Here is a 20,434-nt window from a genome sequence, read left to right on the forward strand (position 1 = left end):
TTGATATTTCTGATACAATTCAACATACTTTCTTTATTATGGTATCTCACTGATGCATCGCAAATTACTCGAGTATGTATAAAAATGTGAAAAGGCAAAAATGTGCAAGAAATGAGCGACCACCCAAACTGGAAAACACGCTTGACAACCCAGCGAGACGGGAAAAAAGAAAAAAAAAAAGATACCACCCCCAAATGGGAATATGCAATACCACACACCGGAGCCAGAGAATCACTCGTCGATCTGGGCGTCTTGGAGCATGCCGCCCACGCCGCCCACGCCGCCCACGCCTGCCCGGCGCACCGGAAGGCTTGTCACGTACGTGTTCGTAAAGCTGAGGTGCTGCTTGAAACTGTCGAGCAAGCGCTTCATCTCATCGCGCACCTCCTCGCGCGAACCCAGGCCCTGCATGACATGGGGCGAGGGGGGCCCTGGCAGAGGCGGGAGCGAGAATGAGTCGTCAAGCACGCGCATACCGTTGCGGATCGTGTCGCGATGCGCAAGAGCGCCAGTGTCATCGTACCCACCGGCATCGGGGTCGGGTTCGGTTTCGGTGCCGCTGACGTACTCCTCGGCATCGACAAACTCCCCGTCGCCATAGCCGTCGCCGATGCTGGAGCTGTCGCCGCTGCTTTGCTGGACGGCAAAGTCATTGGCACTCGCATCGCTGCTGCCGTGGCGGTGTCCGTTGCTGTGGCCGTCGGTGCTATAGGCCATGCCGACCTGAGGGCCGGGACCGGATCCTGAGCCGGACCAGGCGTTTGAGCGGTTCATCCGCTGGCCAAGCGAGCCGCCGCGGTCACCCCCACCGCGTCCACCGAGACCGCCACGGCCACCAAACCCGCCGCGGCCGCCACGGTACCCTCCATTGAAGGAGCCACCCATCTGTTGATATGGCTGGTCGTCGGGTGCATACCGCGGCTCCAAATACTCGTCGCCCATGTAGCCGCCACCGGCGTGCAAGTAGCCCTCATTGGCCCGTCGCTGACGACGGTCGGCCTCGTCGTTGGGATCGCCTGTCCCAATACTACTGCCGCTGCCGCTGCCGCCGTGCACCCCGTTGATGTGAAAGCTCGGCGGCGGCGCCGATCCTTGGCCGAGACCCAACCCCGTGGTTGTGTTTTGCTGCAGCTGCATCGGTCCCCCGTCCGGGACGGATGCAGCCACCATGTGCGCAAACTCCGAGTCGTCCGAGACGTAGATGGAGGGCTCGCGGTTCGTTGCGCTAATCGGCTGGTAGATTGACGAGTGCCGCTCCAGGTCAAACGGATTCGCCATGCCCACGTCCGAACCGGTCATCGACACAGCATCCGAGTTGGCCGTCGACGGCCGCGTCATCTCGGGCATGGGGTCCGGCAAACTCTCGTCCAGATCGATCAGGCTGCTCACCGACATGCGGTTGTTGCTGCTGCCTTGCAGTGGTGGCACCATCAGGTCGTACCCTTGCCCTTGCGACGTCGTCTCGTAGCCTTGCGATGGGAGCCCCACGGGATCCGTGTGTTGGTGGACGAGCACCGCTGGCCGGGCCATGCTGATGCTGTTGTTGTTGCTGTTGTTGTTGCTGCTGCGGCTGCCGGCACGACTGCCCGCTGGCGGTGTACCCCGAGCGCTCCGCGTCTCGCCTTCGTTAAACGGGAACCGGGCCATTTCCGGATTCGCAGATGCCGGCGGGGCCATCGTCGGGAACTTCCACTCCTGTGTGCGCCGGTTGTTCGGCAGATCGGCCGGATCGCTCAGTGGGGGGCGGTTGTAGTCGGACTCGTCAATACTAATAATACTGCTGTTGTTGCTGTTGCTGCTGTGGTTCGTGGTGCTGCCGCCGCCAAAGCTAAAGTTGTAGTCCATGGAGACCCGCGGCGCAGCACCGGGGCCAGCGCGAATGGTCTCCATGTCGGCGAATTGCGACGGCTCGCCGCCGAGGTCAACCTGCGACGCATCAAGGTCGATGAGCGACTCGCGTAATGTTGAGTGCATGGAGTCGTCACGCAACGGTAGGTCGGATGCGGACGCGGCTGTGGACGTGGCGCTAGCCGTTGGCGGTGGTGGCGGAACACCGTAGTATTCGCGGGAGTTTTCTTCGTAATTTGTAATCGAATCAGGGTCAAAGACTTTCTCGAGCGGCACCTTCACGACGGGCAAGTTTGGCGGCGGCTGCCGGCGCCGACCACGACCACCGTTCAACCGTGACGGCCGTGGCGTTGCGCCACCGGAAAAGCTGCCGCCGCCGGCGGTGCTGCCACTATGGCCATCATCAAACCCTCCAAAGCCGTTGCTGCTGCTGTCGCCACCGCGACCGGTCTCATAGTCGACCTGCGTGCCGTAAACGTCGTACACGGCCTGCGAGTCGGGGTTGTCCAAGACGCTGCGGTCAAAGTCAAGCGTCGTGCTAAAGTTCCACTCGTCGTTGGCCAGCGCGGTCGACGCGAGGTTGTCCATGGAAGGGCCCTGCGCGCCACCGGGCGCAAAAAGCGACTTGCGCGTGCCGCCCTGCGACTCCCACATCTTGTACCCCTTGACCAGCATCGCCAGCGTGTCGGTCGGGTACATGCCCGAGGTACCAAAGATGTACGGGTGCCGCTGCACGCGCTCAATGGGCGGCCGCTGGGTCGGGTCGTCGGCCAAACAAAACGCCACGAGGTCCTTCAGCTGCGGCGAGTACTTGTCACCCTCGAGGCGCGGCGTGTGTGTCTTTAGGTAGTTGCCGAGCTGGTGGTAGGTGACGCCGGCGACAACGTTGGGCGGCAGCCCCGACGCAATCTCAAAGACCATGGACCCAAACGCCCAGATGTCGACCTCGGTGCCGTACGACGCCGACTGGTCAAACATCTCGGGCGCCATCCAGTGCGGCGTGCCGATGACGGTCGAGCGCTTGTCGAACTTGGTCTCAATGACACCAGCGACACCGAAATCACACAGCTGCACGCCCCCGGCCTCGGTGACCAGCACGTTGGCGCACTTGATGTCGCGGTGGATGATGCCCTGGCGGTGCACCCAGTAGATGGCCTCGGCCACTTCGCGCAGGATCGGGATGATCCACTTCTCTTGCAGGCCGCCGGGCGCGGTCGGCCGCATCAGCGTGGCCACGCTGCCGCCTGCACAATACTCTGTGATCATCCACATGGCCTGGGCGACGGGGAGCGCATCCAGAAAGTAGTTGACGTTCTTGGAGCCGCCGTCGCGCAGCAGCTTGAGCGCGCTGATCTCTTTCAAGAACTCGCTGTACGTGTCGGCGCGCTTGGGGTCCAACGTGTCGGACTCCTCAATGTCGATGATCTTGACGGCGACCAGCTGCGACGTCTTGAGGTCCTTGGCCTTGTACACGCGACCGTAGCTGCCCTTGCCGATGAGTTCTTGCAGCTGGTACGGCGGCACTTCTTTGCCGGCCTTGGTGCACTCCTCGGTCACGGCCTCCTGCATCTTGATGGCATCGTCGTAGGCTTTTTGCCGTGTCGCCGAGTAGTCGGCACCGCGCACCTGGAGCGTTGCCATTATGCGTCTCTGTGTGTTTGGGTGTAATTTATGTGTGGGTGGATGGTAGATATAGCCAGTACGGAACCGCTAAGAACGGAACGAGGCTTGACCCAGTCTCAGCCTTGCGAGCTTGCTGCCTCTCACAGCCAACCGGTCCGAGCAACGAAAACGCTGCTCTGCTTCCTCAGACGAAGAATAAGAGAGCCCCGGGCGCCGTCGTCAAAGTCGCCGAGCCGCAACATATGTTCCCAGGATAGAAAATAAAGACAAGGGGGGGGATGAGGTAGTGAAAAATTGCAATGAAATCGGATCAGGAGGGAGGATGAGCTGATACGGATGGGTGAGAAGGACGAGTGAAGGAGGTGGCGAGGCCTTGGACGAAAAGGGTGGACCAAGAGAAGTGACTGGGGAAAGCGAGGCCAGAAGAAACAATACACATGGTCAAACTTGCAGTCGAGCTTCTTAGACTGCGTCCGACATCGTCACCAGGCCTTTGTGGCGACAGTATGAGTTTCTGCGATTTGCCGTAGCACAAGAAAACGGGATCTCAAGCCCCTTGTGCGGTGCGTTAGGCCAAGGAGTTGGTTGGATGACGACTTGTGAGAGGTTGACGTAGAAAACTGGGGCTTTTGTTTCTTTGCCGTCCGTGTCACCCCTAAAAAGGGAGCGAGGCAAGATAGTCACGTGTGCACGTTTCAGACCACCAGCTTAGCGCCTGAGCGCGCCAACAATTGCAGGGCTGTTCGGGCCTTAGACAAGGGCCGACAGCGACTGAATATCTCTGAAGAGACATCTGAGGCGGTGTGCCTTTTCGAAGCAAACGACGACGTACAAAGAATAGACAACCACCTGGTCAATTCGTGCCCGAATTTGTTTCGTTCTACGTTCGAAAGCCGATGTATGTCACGTGAACCTTTACATACATTTAATGTGTGAAGTCCGCGGTACTTTAGACTGTTATCTAGCCTTGGTGTTAGAGAGCTCTCTGTTTTGCCAGTTGGCATAGCGGTCTGGTTCCTATATATAACCACCAAATACGACGAGCATTAACCTACAGACAGTCGGGTTTATGCAAGTGATGGGACTGACATCGACTGGCTCAGTGGCAGTGAAAGTGGGATCCATAATAAGTTTGTATCAGGTCTATCGTTGTAGTGACAGAGTAAAGAAGAGCAAGCAAAACGGTGTATAGTAAAAGCAGACAAAGAGCATCGCATCAACAACATTTATAAAAACAAAGCCCACATTCCGGTGGACACTATAATACCGTACCGTCGCTGGCGCAACAATCCCTCAGACCGAACCACCTGCCGTGTAGCAACTCAAGGATACATAAGAAGATGCTGGAAGAAGCAAAACAAAAGTGTACATAAAAGACATAAAGGGCAAGACGGCTCGATCTAAACATAGCGTGATAAGTAAAAATACCAAAACGACAGTCCGTTCAGCTGCCGCGGAACAGGAACTGAAGATCCTCGGGCGTCAGCGACTCCATGGCTGCGTCATCCGAGTTGATTGTGGAATTGATCATGCGCGTCTTCTTCTCCTGTAAGAGAACCATGCGACTCTCGACCGAATCCTCGATACACAGGCGTGTCACGACACAAGGGCGTGTCTGGCCGATACGATGGCAGCGATCAGCCGACTGCCATTCCGCAGCAGGGTTCCACCAACTGTTTTGTTAGCAAGTGACGGGGGAGAGGAGGGCGAGAAGAATACAATGGGAGCTGGACATACGGATCAATGATAAAGACACGCGACGCCTCTGTCAGGTTGAGAGCGACGCCACCTGCCTTGAGAGACACGAGGAAACACTCGACGTCGACGTTATTCTTGAAATACTCAATAGAGGCTTGCCGCTGCGCGGGAGTCATGCTGCCATCGAGCATCACAGTCGTGATACCGGCCCGGCGGAGACGCCATTCGATCAGCTGAAGCATGGTGGTGAACTGCGAGAAGATGATGGATTTGTGCCGGGCCTTTTCGGAGCGCAGGCGGTACAGGTTATAGACCAGCAGCTCGATCTTGGACGACGAGGTCCAGTTCGCCATGCGGATGCGATTGATAATCGACGACTTCTTGACCTGGACCTCGTCCTGCTCAATCTCCGGCTGCTCCAGGTCGATCGCCAGCGGAATGTGGCAGCGCGGGCAGTCGGGCTGCTCCGTAGCGGCCAGATAGCTGCGCGCACACTCGCGGCAGAAATCATGGCGGCACCGGGAGCTGATGGCCTCCTCAGCCGGCTCGTCGCAGATACAACAGATCATAACGTTCTGACTCCCCTCGCTGTTCTTCTTGAGGATGAGATCGGGGTGGTCGGCGACCTGGCGCATCTGCATGATCAAGCCAAAGATGTTGGCGTAATTATTCAACATCACGCCGTTTTCCACATACGTGGTGAACTTGCGCTCCGAGTTGGTCATGATGCTGTTGGCGAAATCGGTCTCGATGTCACTGAAAAACTGCCGGTCGACAAGGACACGCTTGACGGGCAGCTCCATGGAGTTGGTATGATCTTTTTTGAGGCGGCGGAGCATGATTCGATCGGTCAAAAGTCGCAGCTTTGCGAAAGCCTCCTTGCCCGGACCAAAGTTGCCATACCGTTGAATTGGATTCAGCAGCTCCTGGTTGAAGACCGAGAGATGCCTCATACCTCGGTGCTTGCCTAGTACGCGATAGCATTAGCAACAGTGTCATTGTCCTATTGTTGTTTGATCGGCCCTGTGCTGTGCTCGTCATCAATCATGGATACCCCAACTTACAGTGCATGCAGAAATTGTCGTCGTCAACAAGCCACTCCATCTTGGAGCAGTTGCAATCACGGCACAGGTAGTTGGAAAACGGCTCGATCTGGAGGAAACGCAAGAGCGAGAAAAACTCTCCAATCCGGTTCTGCAGCGGCGTGCCAGAAAGACACCAACGGTAGTCGCCTTCCAGGGCAAAGCATGCCTTGGCCGTCATGGTACTACGCGTCTGGGGTTCTGTTAAAACAGTGCCAATATTGACAGAAGAAGGTCAGAGAGGGGGGGGGCAAGAACGGTTAGACTCACCTTGATGCAGTGTGCTTCGTCGAGGATGATACGGTGGAAGTGTGTACCATGAATGATGCTCTCCTCTTTGTAAACGCCGTCTTTGCGGGTAAAGCCACGTTCTTGTTTGCGATACATAGACTCCAAGCTATTGTACGACATCATAATGACATCGTACTTGCGGATGTCCTTTTTCGTCATGCCCTTGGTCTTGGCATTGGTGCCGTGGTAGACAAAGGTTTTGAGGCAGCCGTCGGTGTAGGAAGCGATTTCGGACGTCCACTGCATCAGAGCAACGGGTGGGACGAGGACCAGGGTCGGGCGCTTAGCCGGATAGTCGGACATGATGAGCGATACGGCCTGAATGGTCTTTCCCAGGCCCATTTCGTCGCCGAGAAGCCCACCTTTCCACTTTGTCTTCTCCATGGCCGTCATCCACGCCACGCCCTCGAGCTGGAACGGCTTGAGGTTGCGGGAGATGTTGGACGGCTGGTCGGCACGGCCGGCCTTGAGAACGGCCGTCTTTTCCAGATCCTTCCACATTTTCTTGAGGACGGGATGCTGCACTTCAAGGCGTTCTCTGTCAGACAGGACACGCTTCTTGTTCTTGTAGTCCCGGTATGCCCGGCGTGTGCCCAGATCATGGTCGCGCATAAGGGGTTCCGATTCGTCCTCGTCATGGGAAATGTAGGAGAAAGCGCCCCAGTCATTGGGATCCGGTGGCGGGCTGCTGAGCGCGCTGCTGTCATCGGCGTCGTCCTTGATCGTTATGGGGCCGACATGGCTGGACAGCGGCGTAGGCGCAGATGCCGCCCCGTTCAGCCGCTGTCTCTTGGCCGGACGCGAAGACAATATCTCGACGTCGGGATACTCGGATGCGGATGTGGCTGAGGATGGCGCCTCTTCCTTTTGGGGAAGGAAGTCCAAGGCACGGTTGCGGCGCGAGGGCTTCGTGTCCTCCTGCTTAGGGAGGCGCAAATCTTCTTCCGCTTGGAGTTTTTGTGCCAGCATGGCATCAGAGGCGATCCTATTCTGCAACTGGGCATCGGCAGTACTAAAGCTATCAGAGTCGTCGTCGGCTTCAGAGTCCTGTACAAGAAAGCGCCGCTTCTTGTTAGGAAACAACGAGTACTTGCTTCTGCTGAGAGCCTTTGCACTATCCGAGGCAAGGGGTACAGAGCTCGAGCTTGGGTCCGAGCTTCCGCCAGCCGCGTTCATTGACGACCGGTCAGGTAGCTCTATCACGACCCGCATCAGCGAACTAGCCGGCTGGAAGCCAGGATAAGAGAAAGCCGTTTTGCCGCGTGTGGTGGGCTTGGAGTCGCTTGCGGGAGTCGGTGCGGCGCTGGACGGTGCGGTGGACAGTTCGTCGTCCGAGGTATACTGCGTCGGCGTCGGGATGGTCGAGTTGGACATGGTGCTGCCCGAGACGCCGTTATCGGACGGTGGGCGTTCGACCCTGAACTTGGACCGCGTGGATCTACCACTTGTGGTTGCCGTGGCGGGTGTCATGGGTGCTGTATGGCTGTTCGGGGTGTTGCTGGCCACTATGCGGGTTAGACACAAAATAGAGACAAGGAAACCGTGCCGATGATATCAAAAAGAAAAGAGACGATTGTAGTACGCCGGTCGCCCAACTTACAGCGCTCGCTAAGCCTCCTCGACTGTCTTGGAGTGGCCATGATGGTCGTTTGGCTGATGTGTGGATTGGAGAGAAACGAGCTTAGATTGATATCAAAGGCTGCCTTGAAGAGAAGAGTCGGTCGACGAGTCCGTAAATACCGGTCTGCCGGACGTAATTAGTGAATTCGGGTCCGTGAATTTGGGTCCGTGAATTCGTTGTCGATGGACTGCAAATGGCCTGTCGATATTGTCGTCGATTTGCCGTCCACTGTGCCAATGTCGTCGGGAAAGGTAGACAATGAGAGTTGGCTCAGATGCACGGGCCAGGGAGAGAGGAAGGGAATGTGCGTGCACGGCACAGTAGGAATGTGCAGGGCGTGTGCACCAACAGGGGAAAACTGAGATGGATGGGAAAACTCTAATAAAGAAACAAAAAAAACAAAGGACCAAAAAGGGGCGGAGGCGACATAGTGCTCCAAGAACCCTGTTCTTTCCCAGAAAACGCGCCGCGCGCTCCAAAATTTTGGGTCTAGAGGGCGAATGGGCGGCGCGGGGTCACGGGACCTGGGGGTTTAATGGCTCTTTCCGTGCTACAGGTTGCGGCTGCTGCTGCAAGCACTTTACGAAGTACTCCGTACAACATAGACTGGAGCCATTTAGGCTTTGCAAAGCGGGTCACAACGTGGCAAGGCAGGCACGAACGACCTCTCTGACTGGTCTGTTTCAGAGAAAAGGTTTATCTGGCAGGGGCGGTGGAGCCAATGTCCGCCTTCTGTGGCGGGCGCCAAAGGGAAGCAGAGACCAAGGCAACGTTCGCCCTTTCACAGGCTCTAAACTCCGACCGTGACTCGTACTGTGGGCCAACGTTTCTTTCCTACGGAGATGACAAGCTCGTTATCGCGAGCTTCACTTGCTTCCGTGGACAAGCTCAAAGCTCTCAGGCATAAAAGGTGTGCGGCTGACCTGCCAAGAACAACAACCGTGAGCACCTGTGCCTGCATCGTCCGGCCTTCATCCTCTTCGTATTTCAGCCCCTTCCTATTTTAATACGGGTTCAGTGCCCAAGTCTGGCCACAGCGCTCGTTCACACTTCCATACGCACAGCGCTATTTTAAGTCACATCCCTTCACCATGTCGCTTCCTTATAAGAAGGCCCTCATTGTCGGTGCCACGTCAGGCATTGGCGAGGCGCTGGCCATCAAGCTCGCCGAGAACGGAACGCACGTCGTGGCCGTCGGCCGGCGCGAGGACCGTCTTCAGGCGCTGGTCGGCAAGGCTCCCAAAGGCACCATCACGGTCATGACCCTCGACATTACGGAGCTGTCGGCCATTTCGACCTTTGCGGCTGTTGTGACGTCCGCGCACCCGGATCTCGACGCCGTGATCCTCAACAGCGGTGTGCAGCGCGCATTCAACTTTGGCCAGCCGGCGACGGTGGACCTCGCCATGATCGAGCTCGAGCTCAAGACCAACTACACGGCGTACGTCTATCTGGTGACGGCCTTTCTGCCGCACCTGCAGGCCCTCACCAAGAGCGGCACCAAGGCCCACCTCATCTTTATCAGCGCGACGCTCGGCCTCGTGCCCTCGCTCGTGCGCACGCCCAACTACAACGCCAGCAAGGCCGCGCTGCATTCGTTCATCACGACGGTGCGGCAGCAGCAGATCGATGCCGGCTTCGGAGAGCTGCGCGTGGTCGAGGTGTTCCCGCCGGCCGTTCAGACGGAGCTGCACGATACCGTGCACCAGCCAGACCTGGAGAACGGCGGCCAGCTCGGCATGCCGCTGGCCGCGTTTACCAACGAGCTGGTGACGAAGCTGGCAGAGGATCCCAAGCTGTGGGTCGGTATTGGCCCGGCTGAGACGCTGATTTCAGAAGGTGGGCTCGAGGACCAGCGGCAGAAGCTGTTTGAGTCGCAGCAGGTGCACATCAAGGCCGCCCTCAGCAAGTTTCTGAAGAAGTAAGGGTTAGGGAATAGAGCGAGGGACAGAAAGAAGGAGAAAAACAACCGCGTAGGAAAAGCCGACATGTGACGGGATCACGAACAAAATGGCAATTATGACGGATAGGGTCGGGCATGATTACAATGTTGCAATATGAAAACCGTACGACCACTGCAGTGTCCGCCGTCGTGAAGGGCGTATAATATCTGCTTATTTATATGTTAGCTGTAAAGGTACCCGCGACTGTTACGGGACAGTGTCTATTTCGCCGGCACACGGTCCTGCCCCGCTGTCGCATGCATACCTTCACCCCTCAACCCCTGTAAAGTGCGTGCATCTTGTCACGTGCTGACGTGCCTGCACACCCGTCCAGCACCCGTATATTTTAATGAAAAAGTGCAGCAGGCGCGTCTCCCATTCACCGCACCTGCCGCATCCGCAGTTTGCCTCTTTCAAGTGCCCTTTCAAGTGCCTTTCTTGTTTCAAATTCGCCCCTTTTCTCAAACTTTTCATTATCAAAACAATCAACCCCAACTGTGCACCAACAGGCAACAGTCAAATTCAGTAAAACACTCACCGATATTCTGGTGTTACGGTTACGGTTGGTGGACCGCGAAACACATTGACACGATGTACGTCAAATTAAGAGAAAAGCAAACGATGTGATGGCAGAAGACAAGATGATGGCCACCCTATAACCTTCAGTTGCTGACCACCTCCTTCAATATAGGGTCCGCGGACGGCAAAATTTGGATGCAAATGGGCGGCCTCGTGTCGTTGGCCCGTAAGTTCTTCTTTTTAAATTTTTCGTGATGTCCTGATACCACCAATGGCACAACAAATACTAATCGTCGTTTCTCTTCCTTCAGACAATCGGCCTTGACCAGTTTCCTTGCTTCTCGCAACATCTCCGCTGCCGATATCGAAGCACAATTCCGGAACCGGCAGGCAGCGGCCCAAGCGACCAGCTTCGCCGAGCAGCTGCGCGCCGGCCTCGCCAATGGCGAAATTGTGTCGACGCCCGAAACGCTGGCCCTGGCACAGACGGCTGAGCACAGCCCCATGGCTGCGGCCGCAGCCATTACTGCCAGCACCATTACTACCAGTACATCGGGCCGGCAGCTGTCGGCAGCGCAGAAGCGGGCGGTGGACAAGATCAAGGCGAACAAGAAGAACATGAAGGGCAAGAAAGACAAGGCGGCCGGCAAGGGCAAGAAACGGAAAGTCTTTGATAGTGACGAAGACGAAGACGAGGACGAAGAGGTCGCGCTCGCCCGGGCGCTCCTGCAAAATTTTAACGCGGAGCCCTTGCCGGGCCAGATGGAAAACTGCGGCGGCTGCCAGAAGCGTTTTACGGTGACGCCTTACTCGCGGGCCAATGACAGCGGCAAGCTCTTGTGCCCAGCCTGCGGGCGGCTGCAGGACCAGGAGAAGGGCCTAGACAATAAGAACGGGCGCGGCCGCACCAACAAGTCAGCGGCGACGGCCAAGAAAGCCCGGGCGGGTGACGATGTACTCGAGCCACGGGGCGGCCCCGTCGGCCAGCGGCGCAAGGCACAGAGCCGGCTGCTCGATGGTGCTTCGCTCGTGGGTCCCAAGTCGCTGGTGACGCAGTGCGTCGAGCACCTGTCGAAGAACATCCACTTGGCCGAGGACCTGGGCGACCTGCCCGAGGATGTCATCGACCGCATCGCGCGGCTGCTGTCGAAGCGGCGGCTGCTCAATCCCAAGACAGTCGACCTGTTCATCCGGCCGACCGCCGAGGATATTTGCGTGTACGACTGCGGGGACCTGGTGGAGAACGACTTTCTACGCATGCTGCAGTCCATGCCACACCTCAAGCACCTACGACTCTACAATGCGATCCAGTTCAAAGACGACGTCATGAACTACTTGCTGCAGCGCGACGTGCAGCTCGAAACACTGTGTTTGTACGGCGCCAATCTGATCTCGGCGACCAAGTGGAAGGCATACCTGGTGGAGCGAGGCGCACACCTGCGCACACTGCAAATCTGTGACACGGACAAGCACGTCACGGACGAGGTAGTCGGTTACATCAAAGACTGCGCGCCTGAGCTGACGCGGCTCAAGATTCGCGGCAACGAGCAGGTGGGCAGCGTAGGCGTCGAGCACCTAGGCCACCTGCCGCATCTGGAGCACATCAACCTGATGCTCGACAAGCCGGTGCACAGCGACGTCCTCGTCACGCTGCTGCGCCGCATTGGCGCTGGTCTGCAGACGCTGTCGCTGCGCGGTGCGGCCAAGGTAGACAACACGGTGTTGGACGCGCTGCACCAACACGCGCGGAAGCTGCGCAAACTGCGGGTCACCGAGACGCAGGGGTGCACTGACGAGGGCTTTGTGCGGCTCTTTGAGGGCTGGGCGAACCTGCCGCTGGCCGAGGCGGACTTTGAAAAGAACCGATTCGACGAGCCGGACCTGGCCGGGATCGACGACAACGCGGACGGCGTGGGCCTGTGCTCCAAGGGGTTCCAGGCGCTGATGCGGCACAGCGGGTCGGAGCTGCGCAAGCTGCACCTGCACGCGTGCCGGCACATTGGGCGCGACGCGTTCGAAGAGGTGTTTGCGGCGGGCAAGACGTACCCGGAGCTGCGGCACATCGACGTCAGTTTCTGTGGTGAGGTGACGGACAGCGTGGTGCGCAGCATGTTCCAGTGCTGTCCGAACCTCAACAAGCTCGTGACCAGCGGGTGCATGCTGGTGACGGGCGTGCAGGTGCCGCACGGGCGAGTGCTCGTGGGTGTACCAAACGCATTGGGTATGCAGACGGTTGGCTTTGAAGAGTAGGGTGTGTCTGGGGACGCAGGCCAGCCAGAACGGGGCTCGGGATTCTCTAGGGCAAGCCATCCCAACAGCGGATGGCGGTATCAGGGCGTTTAGGCACAGGTACATACAGGCAGCACCATGGCTGGTACTTGGTTGTGCAGGCATGCAAGGACAAGTCTGTTGTTTTCGGTTTCGGTTTCGGTTGTACGCATTGGATTTCCGGCCTTCGGTTTCCAACGTCTACTGTCTGCATTACTGTATGGACGCATGGGCGTATGGTTTCATGGTTTGTATTATGGTTTATACCATTCTATGATTTTTATACTCTTATTTCTCTATCCTTTCCGATATCGTTCGCCTCTGCGTTGTTGTGATTTATTTTCTTTGTTCTTTACTCCACTCAGGGGCTTTAGTGTGGACAGAACACACCCCAAAGGGCCACATGGATGGATGAAGCACATGATGTGTTTCTTTTGCACCTCATTTTTTGTTGAGTCTCTATTTTCGAACCGTCCAGACGCGTCTTTGTTGTGTTACGTACGAACAGATGCCCAAATGCCGTGGCCGGAAAGGGACCACTAGTCATTCATGGGAGGCGGGGAATTATGGAGAGGGTGCTGAATAGATATGAGAATATGAAACGGCAAGTGACATGGAAAGAAAACAGGGGTGACAGACATCGGTGAGCAGTAGGAGGCAAGTAAAAGTCACGATGCCGGCCGATGGCCATGTGCACGTTGTAGGAACTGAACACGCCACGGCTCCGGCCATCCATGTCGAATGCAATCCAGTCACTTGATTGCGTGTTCGTTTGGTTTGTCTTATTCGTGGTTCTTTATTTATGTACTTTTTTATTTTATTGTTTTTATTGTTTTTGTTTTTGTTTTTCTGCTTTTCTTTTCTCCCTAAGTACTTTGTATGTCATCCTTGGCATCACCTGCCCGATTTGAATTAATGCTGAAAACCTTCTTGGGAGAGGGACAATGCTGGCCTAAAACAATGGACCGCATCCATAAAATCTGGGGCAGGTCTCCGGTATGTGTACGGAGTACAACTTAGATTTGTATTCATTTCTCCCTCTGCCTATGCCTCCTTATCCATGGCTCTATAACATCTTCGCCTTCATGTTGACAACAAGCGTTCATTCTCGCCGCGAGAACCAGAGATGAGACTGAAACAAAACAGCGATCCTCGTAAAGGAAGACAGATAGCAATTGCTGGGTTGAGAAATCGAAACGGCGCTGAGGCGATGCAAAATGATAACTCATCGGTGTGCTGATGGCGCCTGCCCAGTCTGGTCGTTTAGCGTCGGGTTAACTGGTTGTACCCGCGCGGTGTATTTCGCATAGGCAGGTACATCCAAAAAACTTTCCTTCCAGAACGCTCCACACCAAGTAGTACGGTGAGCAACGCAGCCTGGGAGCCCATGCTGCACTGCAGGGGCTACCCCGACTCGCCCACCTGTCTGGCCCCTCCGCTCCTTCCCGCCTTTGCGCCCTTTTGGTATTTTTTCCCATCTTTACCCAAAGGCAAGGCAAATGTATAGGGTAATATAGGGTAATGGAAAGATAATGGAAATCCATCAGAGGCAGGCGCGTTCGATGCAAATAAGGAAAGACTTCTGTATACGGCATAGCCTCCCTCCTTGCCCAGCGCCAGAACACGGATCTCTCGCACCTGCCTCCCCAAACCATCTGGACCATCTGGACCATCTGGGCGCCGCCCAGTTTGTTTTGTCGATTCTCTTCATTTTCCTTTGTGTCTCTTCGCGTCACGAGAGGGGGAGTGGCCGGCCGGCTTTCGGCGATTGGCCATGTCGTAGGACAGGTCGCAGGCAGTTGCCTCTTTTGAGGCGGATTTGGGGTGATTCAGGGGTGTGGAGACGGACAGATCTTGTTGGGAGAAGGCGCGATGGGAGGCAACGCCGTGATGAAAACCCAAAATAGAAGCCACGGCGACAATGACGAAAATGAGAAAAAGTACAAAATACAAGATACATGATACACACGTCTTTATCACAGTGTGTAGAGCAGCGCGACGCCGTCTCCGTCAGCCAGGTTCGAATGATCGTCCTGCGCCGTCCGTCTTTCAGATAAGAGAGGCCTGGGCCCCCGACAGACATCAAAGCAGACACTGTCAGCGAGAGGCTGCCGTGGATTCCATTTGCACTATTTTCTTTCCTTTTTGTTTTTATTTTTATTCCGCATCCTTATCTCATCCACTCATCACTCGAACCATCTAGTGATTTCTTTTTCTTATTCTCTGCTGTTCCTTCCCTTGTCGTTGTGTCATTCTGTCTGACATCTTCACTTGATAAGGCGTGGAAGCTGCTGGACATTCCTTGCCCCACCTAGAGCGCCCTTGCCTTGACAACACCGCATTGGGCCACTGACTGCGACTTACACTGCGTTTTGGGTGCTTCGCGACGGACAGCCAATTCACCATATATCTCCCGACAGCGACAGAGCACCGACACGGAGCCATTGAGCTGTCGAAACAAGTCACAAAAATCAAGCCAAAAATCCTGTTCGAATAGACACCTCAAATACGCCAAAATGGGATCTGCACCGACTCTCAACCAGCAGCTGGCCCGTCCTTGGGTCGAGACTCCCTGTCTCTACTCGGCCGCTCTCTCCAAGGCCGCAGGATGGTGAGTGCTGGCCGCGCACGAATGATGGATGTGGTGGCTCGAACATGACCTAACAAAACTAGCCACATCTACCTCAAGCTCGAGAACCACCAGCCGTCCGGCTCGTTCAAGTCCCGCGGCATCGGCAACCTCATGGTGCGCGCCGTCGCCAAAGCCCGCGACGAGTCTGGCGGCACGGCCGACGTGCACTTTTACTGCTCGTCGGGCGGCAACGCAGGGCTGGCGTGCGCCACGGCGGCGCGTGACCTCGACAGCCGGGCCACGATTGTCGTGCCCACCACGACCTCGCCGTACATGATCGCCAAGCTGCAGAGCCTGTGCGACGACGTGCGCGTGCACGGCGCCAACTGGGCGGCCGCCGACCAGCACCTGCGCGAAGTGGTGATGGTGCCGAGCAAGGACGCGACGGGGGCGGACGTCGCGACCCACGTCAAGCGCGTATATGTCCCGCCCTTTGACCACCCCGACATCTGGGACGGCGCGGCCACGCTCGTCGAAGAGGTGGCGGCCCAGCTCGGCCCCGCGGGTGTGCACCCGGACGCATTCGTCTGCAGCGTCGGCGGCGGCGGGCTGCTGTGCGGCCTGATGCAAGGCATGGAGCGTGTGTACGGGCCCGAGGCGCCGACCAAGGTGCTGGCCGTCGAGACCGCGGGCGCCGACAGCCTCGCGGCGTCCATCACGGCGGGCCAGCTGGTGACGCTGCCGCGCATCTCGTCGATTGCAACCTCGCTGGGCTGCAGCCGTGTGGCCGAGCAGGCGTACGCGTGGTCCCGGAACCGGCCCAAGGCCGTGGTGCCGCTCGTAGTCACCGACGCCGAGGCCGTCGACGCGATTGTGCACTTTCTGGACGACACGCGGTTGCTGGTCGAGCCGGCATGCGGCGCGGCGCTGGCGCCGCTGTACACACCGGCATCTGCTTCGGCGGTCGCCGAGCCAGGCAAGCCCACGAGTCTGCTGCGGCACCACCTCGGCGCCGGCATGTCCGATGTGGAGTGGGCCGAGCAAAAAGTCGTCATCGTGGTGTGCGGTGGGTCCAACATCAGCCTCGACATCCTGGCAGACTTCCGGGAGCGGTTTGGCGTGTAGGGTAGTTATCTTGGTTGTCTTTTCTTGTCTTTTTGTCGTTCTTCATTTCCCTCGATAATGTCGATATGTCTTGGCGTTTCTTTTGATACTTTTGGACCTTGTTTGCGCAACTTGCCGGTTCGTCTTATGCCACAGAGTGCACCTAATATATACGCCGTGATGGCAATTCTGCATGCTCGTTTCAATGCCTGCTATCACTTCTTTGGTATGCTTTTTCGGTATAGCACGGAGGCGCGTCGGCTGTCAGGTGTTTTCGGACCAGCTCGACCTCTCCAAAGTAGTTGACGCCGCCCTTTTGCTCGAACCCCAGACTCGTGAATAGGCCGATGCTCGCCAGATTGCTCGCTTGGATCTTGACCACGAGCTGCTTGAGACGGGGCGCAGGCGTTGTTGCGTCTGCCGCCTCGGCGAGAATCGCGTCTCGCTTGCTTTGCAAAATGTAGTGCAAAAACGCCGTGACAGCCGAGCGGCCAAATCCTTGTCGACGGTGCTCGGGCCGGGCAATCATCACATCGACTTCGCCGCTGAAGAGGGGGCAGCCGGCCTCATCCTCCGGTATCTTGCCAGACTCGTCGTCTTCGTCCTCGTCTTTCTCGAAAGGCGTCAGGAAAAAATTAATGTCGCCGACCATGCGGTCTGGCGCGTCGTCCACGCCAGCGACGATACTGCCCTCGCGCCCGCTGGCCGGCTGGCACAGGATAAACGTCAACTTGTCGGCAGCCGCACGCCACGACTCCTGGTTCTCAAACTCCTCCTCGAGCGTCAGTCGGTCGGATGCTGTCGCCGCCCGTACCGCCTCGTCCTCCATCCAGTCGTGGTACGTGGGCACATGCCGGCGGTCGTACGGCACGAGCAGCACGCCGGGTGTGGATATGGCTGAGTGTGTAAGTAGGTGGACATGAACGTGAACAAACAATTATTCAACGTACCAGTGTTCTCGTTGACCTTCATGGCGGCTGGTATGTCGTTGGTTTTGTTGTAAGATGTTAATTGCGCGCTTTAGTGAACTGGGGAACTTTTGGGACCATAGTAGGAGTCGAGTGGGGCTGCTCAGAAACAGCTCTGAAAGCGAGAAACGCAGACAACATCCATCCACAGCATTGTACTTTAATTGCCAAAAAAAAAAAAACCAATTTAAATAAAATCATGACAGTGTATCCAAGAGTATACGTCGTCGCCACATGCCATCAAATCATCTCCTTTATCGTACGCATCCGTTGTAGTGTTATAATGCGCCATGCCCGCTATATCGCATGCACCAAATCACAGCTCAATCCTCAACTGGCAACGGGGGAAATAGGCCGCCGTCTTTGCTTTTCCCGGGCGGCTTCATGGGTAGACCGTAGTCTCCATCCGTTCCCAGCTGCGCATAGTCAAAGGACCGGCGCCCGTGGCCCACGCCCAATATATCCAGCACCTCGGCGGCCTTGGCCGGCATGACCGGTTGCAGCAGGATGCCGACGACGCGCAGTGCCTCAGCCGTCAAATAGACGGACTGGTCGAGGCGCACGCGCAGTGCCTCATTACCGGAACTGGCCTCGCTTGTCGTCGGCGCAGTGGCCAGCTGCTTGGCCACGCTCCACGGCTCCAGCTCCTGCAGGAACCGGTTCGTCTGGTAGACCACGTCCATGATGGCATGCAGCGCCTGTCGCGGGTCCAGTCGCTCCATGTGGCTCGCCGCAAGACCGGCCACGTTCTGAATGGAGGCAATCTGGGCCTCCACTGGGGCGCTTCGGCGGGCGCTGCCCTCCAACGACGACGGGCCCCGCACAACCGTTTCGCGCACGCTCCACCGCGTCGTCCGCGTAATCCGGCCCAGCAGATTGCCCAGGCCGCCCTGCAGGCCCTTCTTGTAGCGGTCGACAATGTGCTCGTTTCCGTAGTCGCCGTCGTGCTCAATGCCGCCGTCGTGCAACAGATAGTAGCGCATGGCATCCACGCCAAAGCGGTCCATGGCATAGAACGGGTTGACCACGTTGCCCACCGACTTGGACATCTTCTTGCGGCCCAGCGTCCAGTGCGCGTGGCTCAGGATGCGCCTGGGCAGCGGCAGATCGACAGCCAGCAGCAGAGCCGGCCAGTACACCGCATGGAACCGCACAATGTCCTTGCCCATCACATGTACGTCGACCGGCCAGCCGCCGCCCTCGTGTCGCTGCCGCTGCTCGGGTGTGAGAGGTGCTGCTGCTTTGTGCAGCTCAGACGACGGCTTGTAGCGGCCGCTTCTTCTTCGTCCTTTGCTGCTGCTGTTATTGTCTTCCTCGCTCTCCATCACCATATTGGCCTGCACATTGCCGTCAATCACGACCGCCTCAGCCGACTCGGTGGCCTCGGCCTCGGCCTCCAGCGCAGCCTCACGCTGCTCCTCGGGCGCCCACCGCTCAGGGTACCCAGCCTTGGTCATATAGTTGACCAGAGCCTCCATCCACACGTATATCGTTTGGCTCGGGTCCTCGGGCGCTGGCACGGCCCACGTGAGCCGGCTGGACGGCCGCGAAATGGACAGGTCTTCGAGATTGTGTGTCACCCAGTGCACAACCTCGTTCATGCGCGCTGCGGGTACCACAAAGTCGGGGTTCTCCGCGTAGAACTGCAACAGCCGGTCACGCACCGCCGTCATCCGAAAGTGGTAATTCTGCTCCTCGGTCCACTCGACCGTCTTGCCCGTCTCCGTCGACACCATCTCGACCTTGCCCGTCGCCGGCGCGATGCGCTTCTCGACGAGTGCCTCCGGGTAGAACGTCTCGTCGCTCACGCAGTACCAACCCTGGTGCTGCGACTGGTAGATGTAGCCTTTGCGCCGCAGTCGCCGCCAAAACGCGCGGGCGGCCGCGATGTGGTCGGCGTCCGTTGTGCGGATGAAGAAATCGTTGTCGATGCTCGCCCTGCGCGCCAAGTCCAAGAACACGGATGCGTTCTCGTCACAAAACTGCTTGGGCGGCACGCCTGCCCGCGTCGCCGCCTGCTGAACTTTGAGTCCGTGCTCGTCGGTGCCCGTGCAGAGCAGGGCCTTGCGGCCGAGCAGCGTCTGCCACCGCTTGAGTACATCGGCCAGAACCATGGTGTACAGGTGGCCGATGTGCGGGTCGGCGTTGACGTAGAAGATGGGCGTCGTGACGTAGTAGGGCTTCGTCGTTGGTGGCGGCTTTGCTGTTGCAGCGTGACGTCTCTGCAGCGGCCGACCAACTTGCCATTCTCGGGCAGAAAGCCTCTGCCGGCATGGCCGATGCAGGCAGCCCAGCCCACGAGCCATCAAGAGGCGGTCCATTGGGCGGGTGATGAGTCGGTGTGTCGTGCGTTTGAATACCGAGTCAAAGATCGTGAGCTGGAGAAGCCTCAGAAAAGGCTTCACCTCACCTCATGTGCCCACAGGTTCAGTCACGGAGTTGGTGTCGACGTTTTGTAGGTATGGTGGTGCACGGATTGACGTTCGGCTTGTTTAACGACGACATATAAAAGTGTGGCATAGTCACGGGTTGCAGCTTCCTCATGCTCGACACACAAACGAAATAACGAGGAAAGAGCGATGCGAAAGCTACAGCTACAGATACAGATACGCAAGCACGACCCGCCCAGGTAGACAACGACATCACGTGATGCAAGAGAAGAGGCATCATATGTCGGTATGGCTGTCGCATCCCATAGTTTACAACAGAATACGTCGTAGAGCCAGACACATTCGTGAACTGAAAAGTTGAACCTGAGCCGCAAATCAGGGTTGGACTCTGCAAACCTCTGGTCTCAATATGTCAAAGTCACAGGCAAAGTCAAAAGGCTGCGAAAGGCACAGACCACCGAAATGGAAAGAGCCCGTTGGCTTTGCATGTTTAGGCGGTCAGGGGCG

At 57.4% G+C, this 20,434-nt stretch overlaps 7 protein-coding genes across 7 annotated transcripts; 3 read left to right on the forward strand and 4 right to left on the reverse strand.

Moving 5' to 3' along the window:
- Window positions 1-231: 231 nt before the first annotated feature.
- SPSK_04886 (uncharacterized protein) lies at window positions 232-3,489 on the reverse strand (the record flags this gene model as incomplete). Its single annotated transcript, XM_016731646.1, has 1 exon — window positions 232-3,489. The coding sequence occupies one exon, from the start codon at window positions 3,487-3,489 to the stop codon at window positions 232-234; it is 3,258 nt and encodes a 1,085-aa protein (XP_016583409.1).
- A 1,426-nt stretch (window positions 3,490-4,915) lies between these two features.
- On the reverse strand, window positions 4,916-8,182 carry SPSK_04885 (DNA repair protein RAD16; the record flags this gene model as incomplete). The annotated part of the gene is made up of 5 exons (XM_016731645.1): window positions 4,916-5,144; window positions 5,209-6,136; window positions 6,234-6,444; window positions 6,522-8,047; window positions 8,143-8,182. 5 exons carry the CDS (start codon window positions 8,180-8,182, stop codon window positions 4,916-4,918), a joined length of 2,934 nt encoding a protein of 977 aa, XP_016583410.1.
- A 1,072-nt stretch (window positions 8,183-9,254) lies between these two features.
- SPSK_05510 (short-chain dehydrogenase/oxidoreductase) lies at window positions 9,255-10,088 on the forward strand (the record flags this gene model as incomplete). Its single annotated transcript, XM_016732255.1, has 1 exon — window positions 9,255-10,088. The coding sequence occupies one exon, from the start codon at window positions 9,255-9,257 to the stop codon at window positions 10,086-10,088; it is 834 nt and encodes a 277-aa protein (XP_016583411.1).
- Window positions 10,089-10,697: 609 nt separating this feature from the next.
- SPSK_05034 (DNA repair protein RAD7) lies at window positions 10,698-12,875 on the forward strand (the record flags this gene model as incomplete). Its single annotated transcript, XM_016731787.1, has 3 exons — window positions 10,698-10,729; window positions 10,798-10,851; window positions 10,937-12,875. 3 exons carry the CDS (start codon window positions 10,698-10,700, stop codon window positions 12,873-12,875), a joined length of 2,025 nt encoding a protein of 674 aa, XP_016583412.1.
- Window positions 12,876-15,409: 2,534 nt separating this feature from the next.
- On the forward strand, window positions 15,410-16,590 carry SPSK_05364 (L-serine/L-threonine ammonia-lyase CHA1; the record flags this gene model as incomplete). Its single annotated transcript, XM_016732113.1, has 2 exons — window positions 15,410-15,504; window positions 15,567-16,590. 2 exons carry the CDS (start codon window positions 15,410-15,412, stop codon window positions 16,588-16,590), a joined length of 1,119 nt encoding a protein of 372 aa, XP_016583413.1.
- A 181-nt stretch (window positions 16,591-16,771) lies between these two features.
- Window positions 16,772-17,541, reverse strand: SPSK_05536 (DNA polymerase subunit delta-2; the record flags this gene model as incomplete). The annotated part of the gene is made up of 2 exons (XM_016732280.1): window positions 16,772-17,466; window positions 17,520-17,541. The coding sequence occupies 2 exons, from the start codon at window positions 17,539-17,541 to the stop codon at window positions 16,772-16,774; spliced, it is 717 nt and encodes a 238-aa protein (XP_016583414.1).
- Window positions 17,542-17,860: 319 nt separating this feature from the next.
- Window positions 17,861-19,858, reverse strand: SPSK_05088 (methionyl-tRNA synthetase; the record flags this gene model as incomplete). The annotated part of the gene is made up of 1 exon (XM_016731840.1): window positions 17,861-19,858. One exon carries the CDS (start codon window positions 19,856-19,858, stop codon window positions 17,861-17,863), a length of 1,998 nt encoding a protein of 665 aa, XP_016583415.1.
- Window positions 19,859-20,434: the final 576 nt, after the last annotated feature.

This window comes from Sporothrix schenckii, assembly GCF_000961545.1.
Source record: "Sporothrix schenckii 1099-18 chromosome Unknown Cont49, whole genome shotgun sequence".
NCBI classification, from domain to species: domain Eukaryota; kingdom Fungi; phylum Ascomycota; class Sordariomycetes; order Ophiostomatales; family Ophiostomataceae; genus Sporothrix; species Sporothrix schenckii.